General features: G+C 42.8%; 2 protein-coding genes across 2 annotated transcripts; both read left to right on the top strand.

Moving 5' to 3' along the window:
- The first annotated feature begins 82 nt into the window (after positions 1–82).
- LOC128426527 (uncharacterized) lies at positions 83–6,332 on the top strand. Its single transcript, XM_053413436.1, has 9 exons — positions 83–320; positions 1,115–3,601; positions 3,791–3,842; positions 4,099–4,218; positions 4,416–4,505; positions 4,674–4,805; positions 4,894–5,022; positions 5,424–5,495; positions 5,747–6,332. The coding sequence occupies exons 2-9, from the start codon at positions 1,196–1,198 to the stop codon at positions 5,782–5,784; spliced, it is 3,039 nt and encodes a 1,012-aa protein (XP_053269411.1). The 5' UTR covers positions 83–320; positions 1,115–1,195; the 3' UTR covers positions 5,785–6,332.
- A 264-nt stretch (positions 6,333–6,596) lies between these two features.
- On the top strand, positions 6,597–14,732 carry eif3c (eukaryotic translation initiation factor 3, subunit C). The gene is made up of 23 exons (XM_053413674.1): positions 6,597–6,757; positions 7,810–7,927; positions 8,015–8,080; positions 8,180–8,369; positions 8,519–8,644; positions 8,800–8,851; positions 9,027–9,148; positions 9,269–9,396; positions 9,586–9,733; positions 9,892–9,995; positions 10,207–10,348; positions 10,605–10,733; positions 11,038–11,131; positions 11,325–11,512; positions 11,647–11,871; positions 11,966–12,157; positions 12,337–12,508; positions 12,598–12,757; positions 12,933–12,998; positions 13,214–13,301; positions 13,449–13,614; positions 13,751–13,813; positions 14,079–14,732. Exons 2-23 carry the CDS (start codon positions 7,830–7,832, stop codon positions 14,369–14,371), a joined length of 3,012 nt encoding a protein of 1,003 aa, XP_053269649.1. The 5' UTR covers positions 6,597–6,757; positions 7,810–7,829; the 3' UTR covers positions 14,372–14,732.
- The last annotated feature ends 149 nt before the right edge of the window (positions 14,733–14,881 follow it).

The raw sequence follows: 14,881 nt of genomic DNA, 5'->3' as shown, positions 1-14,881 counted from the left end.
TTAATTATGAGTTATCTTTCCATGGAGGCAGCAGGTGGCAGTGCTGCTCTTTCCTCTATGAACGCTGCTCACAGTGTACACGAAGAAGAAGTGTTCAGGGCTCTGATTGGTTGGATATGTCCAATGATCGTGAAGGAGACTTCTATTTTGAACTGGAGCGGCGGCTCTGTTGCTTCAGGAAGTTCGAGATGTGACTTTTCGCTCGTAATTCTGACTTTTACTGAACATCAGTGGAGTCGTGGTTCAGATCCGAGTGTTTAGAAAACCGGTTAAAGAGTTTTAAAGGATAAACGTTAACTAACAAGTTCCTGCTGACGTAGGTAAGTTGTTAAAAAGCCTCCTAACTGACGGTCACGTTACCGAACTAACGTTAGCTTAGCTTCTCTTGGGGCTGTCACCTCCTTAAAATAACACAAACACCATCCGTCAGTGTCTGTGCCTTCTCTCTGTTGACTGGAGTTGTTATAATTAGCTGAACTTTTATGTTTTGACCTAATTAAAGTGAATATAACATCAGTGCAGAAGGTCCAGTCCACAGCGTCCGTCACCAGGTGTTAATAACCTGCACAACGTAGATGACGATATGATTTTCATCAATAGCAACAAAACAAAAGTCCAATATTTACGTGGGTATTATGCACAGGGACGAGGTGTAACACCTCAACTGATCGATGTCAGATCTGTCAAAGTTTTGGTCAATCTCTGCCCATAAAGAAGAGATTCAAACCACAACCTTCGCTCAGGATCAGTCTCTGAACTTTAAAGAAATAATAATGTGACATTTATCATGATGATGATGTGGGAAATGTTGTTGGAAAAGTTGTCTGTCGTAAAGTGTTAAAAACGTATTTGTATTTTTAAACAAAAGCCTGTCTCAGATCTGCCTTTTAAACAGTACTTTACAACAGCAAAAACCTTCAATAAATAAAAACAATAAATTAATATTCACCCAGAAAAAAAAAAAGGTTTTAAAAGCAGTAATGAGGAATGACAAGTACACAATCAGCTGATCTAAGATGGAATGCAGGCTCAATAGATTCATACCTGAGAGTAGTTTGTTGATATGACAATAATGTAAAGATGTTTTCCATTAACTACATTTTTTAATCCACAGGCTGCAGTAACAGAGCATCTGAGAAAACACCTGAAAAAAGAACGTCTTTCTCGTGTGAAAGAAGACGAGAAGTTCGCCGTCATGGCCGATGAGTCGACACCGCAAACCTCATCTATTCAGGAAAATGCAGAAGCTGAGGAATTTCGTGAAAATATTCCACCCGGAGGCACCGCTGCAGCTGAGACCTCAAAGCTCCAGGTCCAAGGAGACTTGGCCGGATATTCCTCTGCAGATCCAGGTGTAGAAAATAAGCCTCTCTCTGAGAACTGCACCTTTTCAACCCCAGCCCCAGGAAGCGTCAGCGGTGGAACCAAGGCAAAGTCACGGCTGTCTGGCCTTCAGTCTGCTCTAACACCCATTTTAAAATACTTAAACATTGGAAACAAACCTCCATCTCCAGAGCCTTTGAAATGTGGGAACAGTCCCCACCCCAGTGCTCCCTTCTTTCCCTTTGGTGTAACCGCGGCGAGTTGTAAAAAATCAACTGGAGGGTGGAGCCAACATCCCAACTCAAATCCCTCTAGTAGCCATTCTGGTCAATCATTAGGCGATAAGAATTCTCCTGTTTACTGGCTGCAGGACGAAAGCCTGCCTGAAATTACTCTCCTTGATTGTACGTATGATTCCCCTATGCAAATAACTAGCAATGAAAGAAACACTTCTGACATCCAGCCGCCTAAACTGTCAAAACATAATGGCCCAACAGCTGGTACAGATCAGAATGCTAAGATGGTCGACACCCCTGACAGTAAGGGTCAGCGTGAGCGCTGGCTGGATGACAGATATTTCCCCGAAATTACTCTCCTCGAAGTGACTCGTGACTCAGAGCTTTCACCGGGAGCAGACATGTCCAATATGGACGTTACACAGGATATTCCCCCAGTGGATGCTGTGAAACCCAGCAGGCTTTCATCAGAGCTCAGTGGATTGATTGTGGCAGAGCCTGACGGACCGGACATGATGCAAAGTGAAGAACTGTCAAGTACTCTTACTGGCGGTGTCACCAGCACCACAAGCTCATTTAGTGAACGACCGGTCAACAAGTCTGTGCAAAACGTGAAATCCTCTATGGAAGCAACTCGGGATATTTCTGTGTTAAGTGTTTTAGAAAACAACTCCTCCTCCTTAGAGCTCAGTGGACAAAGCATGAAGAGTCAAACATCAGCTGAGGACACATTTGAAATCGTTCCTTCTAATGTGACTCGCGACATGAGCTCCTCCAGCGACTTGTCGGTTCAGAGCGCTGCTTCACAAATCGCTACCCCGGATGTGCAGAGTAACACCAGTTTAAAAAATGTCACCATCGAGATTCATGTCAAACCCGTGGAAACTTCTATCGCTGTGGAGGCTAACGAGGAAGAGCTGCTTACTGGTCGTGATACTGAGTCAATGGGCAAAGAGCCGGAAACGAGCTCCGATCTGAGTGCCTCCACTAATTTAAATACCACTGATCAAACATCCTGCCCTCAGAACAAGACTCTGGATCTTCCACCATCTAATGTAAACAGTCCCAAAGCAGAAAGTGTGGCTGTAGATCAGGTTAGTGCCGACGTTCAGAACGCCACTGAAACTTCCCTTGATACGAATCAGAATAGTTCAGCTGCTAAGTCAGGTGAGTCGGGTGATGTGCAGAACGGAACTTTTGATATACATTCTCTTCAGAAATCCTGTGGCACTAGTGCTTTAGGGGAAACCGGTGCAGTGACCTTTTGCCTCCAGAACAACACTTTTGATAATAAACCTTGTAAACCGAATGGCACGATAACAATATCAGAAACCAGCTCAAGCGACAGTCCCCAGAATACCTTGGACAAACCCTCTCCTTCAAAAGTCTGTAATTCAACCATTGACTTTAAAGACAACACCTCTGATGTCCACACGCCTGAAGTATCAAAACTAAATGGGACAGCTAGTGCAGACCCAGATGTCAAGATGGCTGACACACCTGAGAGGACATTTGAAGCTAATCCAGCTGTCGCTGTAGCTCCGGCAGCGAGTAGACGTGAGACAAAGGATCATTCACAATCTGTGCCGGACGGTCTTTCCGACAGTTTGGGCCATCAGGGCACGGATACGGAGAACAACCAAGCAAACCCCTTCAATTTGGATGACACTTTAGATTTGAAGGTAGACTCGTTGGTAACCTCAACGCCGATGACTCACAGTAAAGTTTTCCACTTCAACTCTGAGCAAGACATCGGCAAGGCCATCGCGGCACAGAAGAGGCTTTATGGGGACGGACCCTGTAAGCTGGTCATTCAGGTGCCGACAGATGTACCGTCCAATGTAATCACAGACCGAAAAACCCTGATGCAGCCGCTAGCGAGGTCCCACTTGCCTCCTTCGAGAGCTGCCTCACAGCTTTTGAAATACCACCCAACCTCCGCACTTCCAGGAAGAGGTGAGCCGGCAACTTCAAAACTGCCCATGACGAGACAGAGGACCCAGACTGAAGCTGTGAAACACCCTGCACCTTCAGCCCAGGGGGTAGGCTTTGAATGTTAAAAGTATTTTTTGTACAAATGATTGATGGCATTTCTGTTTAAAGGAATATATCAAATGAACTCTTTTGGTCTTTGTCAGTATCATCTGTTAAATCCACTATTTTTATGATTGAGACCAGAGAAGAAGCGTTGCCTGCTTGTATTGATGATTGTCTCTTGTTAACATCTTCAGTTTAAGATCTCAGGGATTTCAAGCTCCTACAACTTGCGTCCTACAACAACTGGTAAGCAGAATGTAGTCGTCTTTTTAAAATGGGATTGGTGGAAAACAGTTGTAAATATTTAGAGTAAATTATTAAAATGGGATGAGAATTGTAGGCACTGGTGCAATTTTTTTGTATTTCGTGTAATATTTGTTTTGTTTCATTTTGCTTAACCTCAGTTTTAGTGTTGTGTACATCAGTGTAATGCCTTCTGTATGAGAAGTGTGTGGAGGCACATTATTTACATCTCTCTCCATCTTCCCTCTGCTGATGTCAGCATCCAAGCAGCCCAACTCTGGCCTGCCGAGACCACCGATGAGCAGCATTCCATCGGGCTTCCAGAGATCTGCACCAGGGCTCAGGCCTCCTTCTGCTAAAAGTAACCTAGGACCTGCAGGTAATAATACAGTGGTCAGACTGTAGGCTTTGATTGTTTTGGTCAGTTATAAGTAGGAAAAGTTTATGTACATGATTTTATCAATGCAGGGTTGAAATTTCTTTACCTTTTGGTTTGTAACATTGCAATCATTGAGGACTAAGGACCTGGAGTATCGTGTTAAACTATCTTGTGATATATTTTCTTTTTTTTAACAGCTGCTAACCCTGGGACAAAGTTTACACAACCAAAGAAGCACACATTAATCAGAGGGGAACTTTTGCCAACAGCAAAGAGGAAGAAAACAGGTAAATACTGACGTGCTGCAATTGTACAATACAACCGATCTTTATTTTGTAGGACTTTTGTTGTTAGGACTCATTGTTGGATCCAACCCCCATGACTCAAACAATTCAGCTGTTATTGTGATAGTGTTAAAAACCCATATCTGAGCTCATTCTTTGTCCTCTTGTCAGACGGTCCTGCACCATCATCCAGTGGAGCTGAGACCTCAACTGCCTCTGATGCTGGGAACGGATTCAAAAACCCGAAACGGATTGGAACCAGCTGCAACCAGAGAGTGTTACCAGCTAAAGTCCACAGAGATGGTAGGTTGGAATAACGCCACGCCCTTCTGTTATGCAAAACTCTTGACTTTTAGTGAGCTACTTACTTATCGTGCTACGTGACTTTCAGACGCTGCAGTGCCAGTCACTGCTGCTGCTGCAGAAAACATGACATCTTGCAACGCAGCCAGCAGAAGCAGAAACCAGAAACTGCCTGTAAACCACCATAGATCTCAGCCAGCTAAACCACAAGGACAAGGTAAGCCGGGACTGCAGGAAGGGAAGTGTTCATACATCATCCGTAAAATAAGATCTTTGGAGTTGGGTGTCTGTGTTTAATGCACATCCATGTTTTTCTGTAGATGACACAGCTTCTGTTAAACCTAGTCTGTAAATTTCACAAGCAATCACAAAGGTCATGATCAATCTATAAAGAAGACTGATCTGTGGCCACTTCTTAAACTGGTTTGTTTTATAATGCTGCAAAATGTCTATTTACATCTCTGGATAATAACAGTGTTCGCTGGAGGAAGTGAGAGTAACAGAGAATGTATAAATGAGGAAACCACTTCTACTAAACATAAAATTGTACATAAAGAGGAAATAAATGCTTGTTTGACCAAGAGTCCGTCCACAGTAATGATTCTCCTTGTGTTGCAGGCTGTGCCAAATGTGTCTCGTTGGAAGAGCAGCTCAAAACACAATCAGCAGAAATTAAGAGACTGAAAGAAGGTATGATAAACATCACTATTTTTCATCTCTAATAATTCTTGAAAAATAATTAAGTAGACATAATGTTTGGTGTTATGAAATGAAAGAAATATAAATCACGGGTTCTTCAGGTGAGTTTTCATTCGTCACATCACTGATCAAATAGTTTTGTGCATTTTCACACAAGTGGCTTTACCCAATTGTTAATTGAACATTTGCTGAGTTTATAAAGTTTTAATTGTGCATTTTTTTAATTTCTCTGTCTTTTCCAGAGCTGCTGAAGTACAGTCAACAAGGAGAAGAGTGCTGAATGTGCCGACAAAATCCCCCTGTGAACTTTTAATATCACATCTGTTGTTATTTTAATAATTGTAAAGTTACAGTTTGACTGTAAATGTATATTCTAATCAATAAATGTACTAAATATATTAAAAATACTAAAATGTATTTTACTTGACAGTATTGTATAATAGAAATCCTCAGTGTAAAATAGTGACTTTGGTTGACCAGTCACTGCACGACTGAGGTGTGGTCTGATGTGTGTGCACATAATATAACTACACTCCTGATATGGATGCAATTATATATTCAACCAGAGTATTTGAATGCTCTTCATTATGTGTCAGCTATCCTTAAATAACATAGTAACGGGAAGATGTGAGAAAGCTTTATTTTTGGTGAGGGGGAAACTTTCCACTGCCAGAGTGAATATTAAAGTGAACTAATGGACAATGCTGAAATGAAGATGTGTGTGTTTGTACTGTTTGTGTTCAAAATCTATAATATCCAGTTTAATGTGTGAAAGGCTGTGTGGCCTTGAGAGACAATTGAAATAAACATGGTGGTGAAACATTTAAATGTCTATAAAGTTATTAATATTATTAGGGCCTAAGCACTGACAGACAGTGAGGCTCTATTGAAATAGTAATTATTATTTTTCAGGCAAATGAATTGTTTTTGTTTCAGGGCTTTAACATGCAAAAATTTGCGCAGGTGTATCATGATTATTGTTGTTTGACCTCTATAAACAATATGAGGCGCTATCCTCTGGTTGTACACGTGATCCGCCGCTGGGTGGCAGTGTGACCTGGCAGCCTGTAAATCAGCTGGGAACACCATCCCTATGATTTGTAGATCTGCGGCGAACTTCCTTTCTGAGTCCTTCCGCGTCCTCAGCCCGTCTGTCTCACGCTCGTATCTGTGGCCGTCGTGCAGCAAAACTGGATTTATCATCGACCCCGAGTGGACAGAAACAGCACAGGACAACTTTCAACCGCACATAGGTGAGTCCGACTCTACATCTGACCGAGCTACGCGCCAATTATCCGCGTTTGAGGAATGAATTCGCCGGCTGCACATGCGGGGAGGCCCGGTGCGAGGCTAGCGTTAGCTTAGCAGCAAAACGTGTCTGCGTAGTTTTAGCTGATGCAACTACTGTGTTAGCTTGTAAGCTAATAGGCTGAGGTGCCCTTTTTTACATTGTTTGTTTTGTAAAACCGTAGTTTGTAAAAAACGCAGCTGTATTTTGGAGTTCAGTTATATAATGTCATCGTTTAGCTGGTCCATCTGTCAAAGGCAATGTTAGCTCAGTGGCGGGTAGCGTTAGCACGTACGGCCGAGGGATGCTAACTTTACCGGTACATTTCACCGGAAGTTCTCAAAAGACACGGAATTAACGTTTTTAGAACGTTAACATCAGCTCTGAAAGTCTGTAACCTGAGATCGCACAGTGAAAAGACACAAACAACAACGTGTTACTTACTAGCTAGCTACGTAGTGTGTATCTTGATAACACCCCGCAGTAGTTCTCCTTTCAATGGGAAGATGAAATCCACCTGCTTTTCTAGAAAGTGTTTTAAACTAACAGGTCCATTTTACTGATGCAGCCATGACGGGTTTAGATACATATTTCATTCACTTCTTACAATGCACAGGAATCAAAGCAGTTTTAGCACAAAGCAGAGCTAACACACGTCTCTACCAAGTCCCATATGTTTTCTTATATTCAATCACCAGATGGGAAATACTCGTGTATACATCAGTCCCATAAACGGGCCTGGTTTTCTCATCCATAGTTTACTGGGAAATAGGTTCCCACACTGCTTAAAATATAAATTCTGGATGCTAAATCGAAATGTAACAGGTTATTCGCAGATCCATAACACATCCTTCCACCAAGTTTCATGGTAATCCATCCAGTAGTAATTGTGTAGTGGTGCTGACCAACAGACAAACAAGCAAACGCAGATAATACAATCCTTGGCGGAGGTGAAAAGTGTAAAATGTTCTGGAAACCTTAACCCCTAACCCTAATTCTGTAATTTTGCCTTCACAGATTGACATCGACCTTCAATCATGTCTCGTTTCTTCGCCACCGGGTCTGACAGTGAGTCAGAGGAGTCCTCGTCTGGCGAGGAGATCGCCCCTAAAGCAACCGGAACAACTTTCAAGCAGTCAGTACAACTTGCATTTGAATTCCATCACTAGATATCAAATTGTACTTGTAGCAGTTGTCTCACACATCCGCATGTTCTACACAGGTCGTTGCTTCTTAGTGATGATGAGGAGGACACCAAGAGAGTGGTGCGCAGCGCCAAGGACAAAAGGTTGGTCTTCTTTTTTTTTTAACAGTGTACTTAAAAAAAAAAAAAAAAAAAGATTCTTATACAATTTCGTTTTAAATGCTTTCATTTCTAAATCTCAAGATTTGAGGAGTTGACCAACCTCATCAAGACCATCCGCAATGCCATGAAGATCCGTGACATGGCCAAATGTCTGGAGGAATTTGAGCAGTTATGTCGAGCGTTCCTCAAAAGCAAGAACATAGTGGACAAAGAAGGAGTCCCTCCTTTCTACATTCGTCTTCTGGCCGACCTGGAGGACTATGTGAACCAGGTCAGTTCCCAAGAGTTAAACCACAAATCTTTAAATACAAAATTTGAAGTTCATGTGTATTAACCTTGGTTAATGCCCTCTCGCATGTCTGATGTCACAGTCTCCGCCTTGCCGTACAATTGAAATAATGAAAATTATTTTCTGTCCAGCTTTGGGAGGACAAAGAGGGCAAGAAGAAGATGAACAAGAACAACGCAAAGGCCCTCAGTACTCTGCGTCAGAAGATCCGCAAGTACAACAGAGAATACGAATCAGAAGTTGCTGCTTACAAGGAGGTAAATTAGGAGACCTTTCCTCTGTGGTTTAATGCTTCAACTCAAATTCTGTGGTTGTACTGCGCCCAGTTGTAACTGTCTAACAACAGGGTGACACTGCATAAGAGCACATTACGTTCTCAAAGGTAAAATCAAATTCCCTCTGTGTCTTTTAGAACCCACAGGAGTCTGCAGATGAAGAGGAGGAGAAGGAGCCAGAGGATTCTGGTAAACTTGCTATTGATATGTTTGTTTTTGTTAAATCTGACGATCTTTCTTCAAGGGCACAAGTAATTACACAAACTACAAACCTTAACAATAGATATTAATCCTTTCACAGTCCTGGGGGACACCTGGTTAATTACACTATTATGTATAATCATTGTAATTTTTGTTCCTTAAGGTTCCTCTTCTGAGAGTGAAGGAGAGGACGGCGATGAAGTAACAGCCGACGCCTTCTTGAAGAAAAAACCTGAGCCTATTCCAGACGCCAGCGCGTTCCTCAAGACTGAGAAGGGATCTGGGGTAAGATACCACATTAGAATCTGCTGACGATGACAAATCCAGTGTAAAAGACAGTAGTTGTTGTGTTAGAGAACTCCTGTGTGAGGGGAATACCTAAACTAATGAGTTTTGCCCTGACAGGATGAGTCGTCTTCCAGTGATGATGATGATCCGGAAGACTGGGGCTCAGATACTGTTGACAGTGGCAGCGATAGCTCGGACGATGGGGAGGAGAAAAGGTCTTCCCTGGCCGTGGTCTTCCTCAAGAAGTGAGTCTCCATTTGCACATCCTTTTACCGTCGCAACATAAAAAGCAAGGATCAAGTATAGAGCAATGAATGTTTCTCAGTTGCCTAGTTTTTCACATTTGGAAAACAGAATCACTGTATGTAGATGCTTTCCCGACTAAAGTATCTTGCAAGCTTTAAAAACCTGACTTTCTGTGTGTCTGTCCTCAGGGCTCACGATTCTGAGAAGTCCAGCGAAAAGAAACTCGGGAAGAAGAAGAAGCCCAAGAAGAAAGAGCGGCTAGAGGAGGAGGCTGAGGAGGAGGGAGGAGAGGAGGTTGAAGGAGGCTGGGAGAAGGTCAAGGGCGGCGCACCAATGGTAAAGATAAAACAAATGTCATTTTGAGAAAAGTAAAAGTCGTTATCTTTCTTTCATTCATTCATATTTAGATAAAAACAGTCAAGATAAACAACCAAATAATATGGATAGAAAAATGATTGTCTATTAATGTTATGTGGTATCCATCAATGCTTCAGGAAAAGCCCAAGATGTTTGCCAAAGGCACCGAGATCAACACAGTAGTGGTGGTGAAGAAGCTGCATGAGATCCTGCAAGCAAGAGGCAAAAAGGGCACAGACAGGTAACAGCCTAGAAAAATTAACTGGACTTTTCATTCATAATTAAAGTAATTTAGTAAAATCAACACACAACAGTTGCAAACACTTATTTTTGTCACCACTTATGCGTAACTTGTTTGTTGTTTATTAAAAGACAAATTGTAAAAAAGTGGTGTGTGACTCAACAATTAAAGTCATCATTACTAATTAAATGATCAATTCTCCATGTGACAGGGCTGCCCAGATCGAACTTCTCCATCTACTGGCTGCCATCTCTGCTGAGAACAACTTGGGTCAGGGTATCCTGGTCAAGATTAAGTTGAACATCATCGCCTCCCTGTACGACTACAACCCCAACTTGGCAGCCTTCATGAAGGTAGGAGAGGTGGTTTTTCTAAACCTAAAAATGAGATTAAGAGATTAAAAAAACATCTAAAAGACTTGCACAGAACAACAGAAAGACCCAGTGTGTATATTTCTATATTGGCCTATTGGAAAATTATTATAACAGTTGAATGTTAAATCAGCTGAAACATGAGCTTAAGTGCAGTTGACAGTTTAAAAAAATAGTATTGAAAAATCCGGCCTGGAATCCTGATGAATGAATGTGAATCCGTCTTCGTTACCTTCAGGCCGATATGTGGAAGAAGTGCCTGGAGTGTATCAACGAGCTGCTGGACATCCTCTTTGAGGAGAGCAACAACATCTTCATCGGGGAGAACATTGCAGAGGACAGCGAGAGTCTGGCCGTCTCTGATCAGGTATCTAGTCTTTTTTCCCTTTTTCATTAGAGATATATGAGATGTTTTGAGGTTGCAGTTAGTTCTAGTTGATGAGTAGACCAATGTTATTTTAATATTTTGCCTCACTGTCATTTATGGAGACATGTACTTTTCATGGAATTACACGTCAGCCACAACATTAAACCAACAATAGTAGTTAATGAAGTGGCAGATTTGTTAAGTTTGTTCCCCTCTGCACAACGTGTGGATGTGTCTCATAAGCCCAGATCAAGGATGGTGTTCCAAAACATAAATATGAACCTCTTCATTGTGTGTTTGTCAGCCATTCAGGGTGCGTGGATGTGTGTTAACTCTGGTGGAGAGGATGGATGAAGAGTTCACCAAGATCATGCAGAACACTGATCCCCACTCACAAGGTGAGTTTATACCGTAATAACACACTCAAGAATAATTTTTAATGCAGTATTGTGATTTTAGAAGGGAAAGTAAACATTGATTATTGGGAAATCATATTTATAGTATCCCTGATTTGTGTAGCTAGAAATCGAATAGTTGTCAAACATCTCTGCCTGGTCCATTCCAATGTTGTGTTCTCCGCTCTTTTTCCAGAATATGTTGACAATCTGAAAGACGAGGGAGGAGTTTGTGCCGTCATCGACCGGCTGCTCAACTATTTGGAGACCAAGGGCACCCCTGAAGAGATCTGCCGCGTCTACCTGCGCAGGATAATGCACACCTACTACAAGTTTGACTACAAGGCCCACCGACGCAGCCTGGCCCTCCAGGGGGAGACCAAGGTAAGGAAAGCCCAGAAGTGACTCGGCAAGAAACAACCTGGTTTCTGTATGTGATTGTGTTCATATGTTAACAGTGTCTTCTCAAGAGCTTGTCTGTGAGTTCATTAGTAAGTAACATGTCTCTGTCTGTTTAGTCTGAGCAGGACCAGGAGGAGTGCGAGGGGGAGGACAGCGCTGTGATCATGGACCGTCTCTGCAAGTTCATCTATGCCAAGGATCGCACTGACCGAATCCGTACCTGTGCTATCCTCTGCCACATCTATCACCACGCTCTGCATTCACGCTGGTACCAGGCCCGTGACCTGATGCTGATGAGCCACCTGCAGGACAACATCCAGCACGCTGACCCGCCCGTGCAGGTAGGCAGGCAGACACAGAAACGCTACACGAGCAGACTTGCAAGTGTGAATGCCAGAGATTAAAAAAACAATTATTTGTTTTCTTTTGTCCTAGATCCTGTACAACAGAACCATGGTCCAACTGGGCATCTGTGCATTCAGACAGGGCATGATAAAAGATGCCCACAATGCCCTGCTGGATATCCAGTCCTCTGGCCGTGCCAAGGAGCTCCTGGGTCAGGGTCTGCTCATGAGGAACATGCAGGAGAGGAACGCTGAGCAGGAGAAGATTGAAAAGAGGAGACAAGTAAGTCCAGCACGAGCCAATCAATGAACATCGAGCAGATCAATGAACGTCTCATTGAAGCTACCACATGCAATGATCTCACTTGAGATAGTAGTTTTGTACCGACATTGGAAATACTTAAAGATCAGGCTTCACATGTGATTCTAGAGAACCTGATTGTCATAACATTGCTTTAACAGGTGCCGTTCCACATGCACATTAACCTGGAGCTGCTGGAGTGTGTGTACCTGGTGTCAGCCATGCTGTTGGAGATTCCATACATGGCTGCCCATGAATTTGACGCCCGCCGCAGGATGATCAGCAAGCAGTTCCACCACCAGCTTAGGGTGGGAGAGAGGCAGCCGCTGCTGGGTAAGCAACATGTCTCCTCACAAGCCTTTACACCAGTTATATCCACAGAGAAACCAGAGAGGATCAATGCATCTCTCTTTTTACTCCAGGGCCCCCAGAGAGTATGAGGGAGCACGTGGTGGCCGCCAGCAAAGCCATGAAGATGGGAGACTGGCGAACCTGCCACTCATTCATCATCAATGAGAAGATGAACAGTAAAGTGTGGGACCTGTTCCCTGAAACTCAGCATGTCCGCAAGATGCTTGTCAGGTTTGAGAAACTATTATGATCATACATCACTAAACTTATTTTCAAGTGTATGTACATTAATCTTATTAAATAGCAAGTTCGCTCTTCCTCTGTGTTAATACTCCCTGTTACTTCTGGTAGCTGTTAAAAACTCATTGTTCTGACATATTTACATTTATTTTAATACATTTTACAGGAAAATCCAGGAGGAATCACTGAGGACTTACCTGTTCACATACAGCAGTGTGTACGACTCAATCAGGTAAACACAACAAGTGTATTCTGTGCTTATGTCAGACATTGATACAGAACTCTGAGCTTTATTCTGTATCCTCTTAGAGCAGAAATGGCTCTGTCAGGGGTTTATATGTCTCCTAATTTGAATGCAAATAACAATAACAAAGCTTAACCTCCATCTTATCTGAAATGTTCTTACATGATTAAGGAGATAACACCTGTTTTTATCTGTCCTCTCAGCATGCAGACACTGTCGGAGATGTTTGAGTTGGAGATACCCACAGTCCACAGCATCATCAGCAAGATGATCATCAACGAGGAGCTGATGGTAAATGTCACAGACATTGTTCTGAATTTTAATTGGAATAGATGGGACTGAAAATCTTTATAGAAACTTCTGCTGCATACTTGCATGAACAAAAATATACATGTTCCATTGTAATTAAGGGTCCAAATGTTTTGTTCCCTCCGACAGGCGTCGCTCGACCAGCCCACACAGACGGTGGTGATGCACCGCACAGAGCCCACCTCCCTGCAGAACATGGCTCTGCAGCTGGCTGAGAAACTGGGCAGCCTGGTGGAGAACAACGAGCGCGTCTTTGACCTGAAACAGGGCGTCTACGGAGGCTACTTCAACAGAGGTGAGTTTAGACAACGCACCGTCTGCTAGATGTGTTTGCACGTTGTTACATCCACCGTGTTTGACAAAGATCCCCTTGATATTACTGATTAGTGGCTCCTTATTAAAATGTCGCCTGGATGTTCTTTGCTTTACAGATCAGAAAGGTGGCTACCAACAGAACAAGTCCTATCAGAGAGGAGGAGGCGGAGGAGGAGGAGGTACGTGGCTGAGTTTGCACATCTGTTCATTAGTTAATGCTCCTTCAACTGCGTCGCTGACTCAGTTAGTTTGCATCGAATCAGTAAAATACTTGTAATAAATAACTGCCATGTTTAGAAAAAAAGCGGTTTGAACTGTTTCTTTTCAAAGTGTGTGTAAACCTCAAAAACAATCGGGTAAAGATATTTACTTTGTATAATGGATTAAATGCGGCAGTGTGTTTTGCTGGATGATAACCATGTTTTCATCTGTGCACATTTACAGATCACAGAGGTTCATACCATGGGAATAAGTCGAACTACCGTGGGGGCGGTGGTGGTGGCGGTGGTGGTGGTGGAGGCGGCGGCGGCGGCTACAGAAACCAGGGTCACAACCGAGACAACTACCATAACCGGGACAACTACCATAACCGGGACAACTACCATAACCGAGACAACTACCATAACCGAGACAACTACCAGAACCAGGGCAACTACCAGAACCAAGGCAACTACCAGAACCAAGGCAACTACCAGAACCGAGACAACTACCAGAACCGAGACAACTACCAGAACTAAAGCAACTACTGAGCTTTGAACGTGAGGATTTCAGCCCCACCACCTGAATTAGTTTTCATTCCATAACAACAACGACCCCCATGTTCTGTACTTGGCTTTGTGCTGTTCTCCTTGTTTGACTCATTACTGATCCTGAAACAGCTGAAGGTCAATAGAGTTACAAGCTGTTCTCACTGCAACTGCATAGTGATTTATCTTTTATTCCAGTTCTACCACTTCCACTTCTTTGGATAAAGTTTTTTAAGATTATTGCTAAAAGAAAGGCAGTGCAGGGAGGCTGGTTTGTGGAAGTTGAGTCAGGTGACAGATACTTCAAGTATTGTTGATTCATACTTATTAAATAAACAATAATAAACAGTGATTTCTGAGTTTTCTTTCTTGGCATAGAGAGCAATTTAACCTCAGGTTTAAGTCTGGATTTGGATTGTTATGATGGTGGTTCACTTCTTATGGTAACGCATCAAAACGTGTCTACAGCCCAACTACTGACCAATCACATCATTAGAAAAC

Source organism: Pleuronectes platessa, chromosome 21 (assembly GCF_947347685.1).
Source record: "Pleuronectes platessa chromosome 21, fPlePla1.1, whole genome shotgun sequence".
Lineage (NCBI taxonomy): Eukaryota > Metazoa > Chordata > Actinopteri > Pleuronectiformes > Pleuronectidae > Pleuronectes > Pleuronectes platessa.
This window is presented reverse-complemented; position numbering and strand designations above follow the sequence as displayed.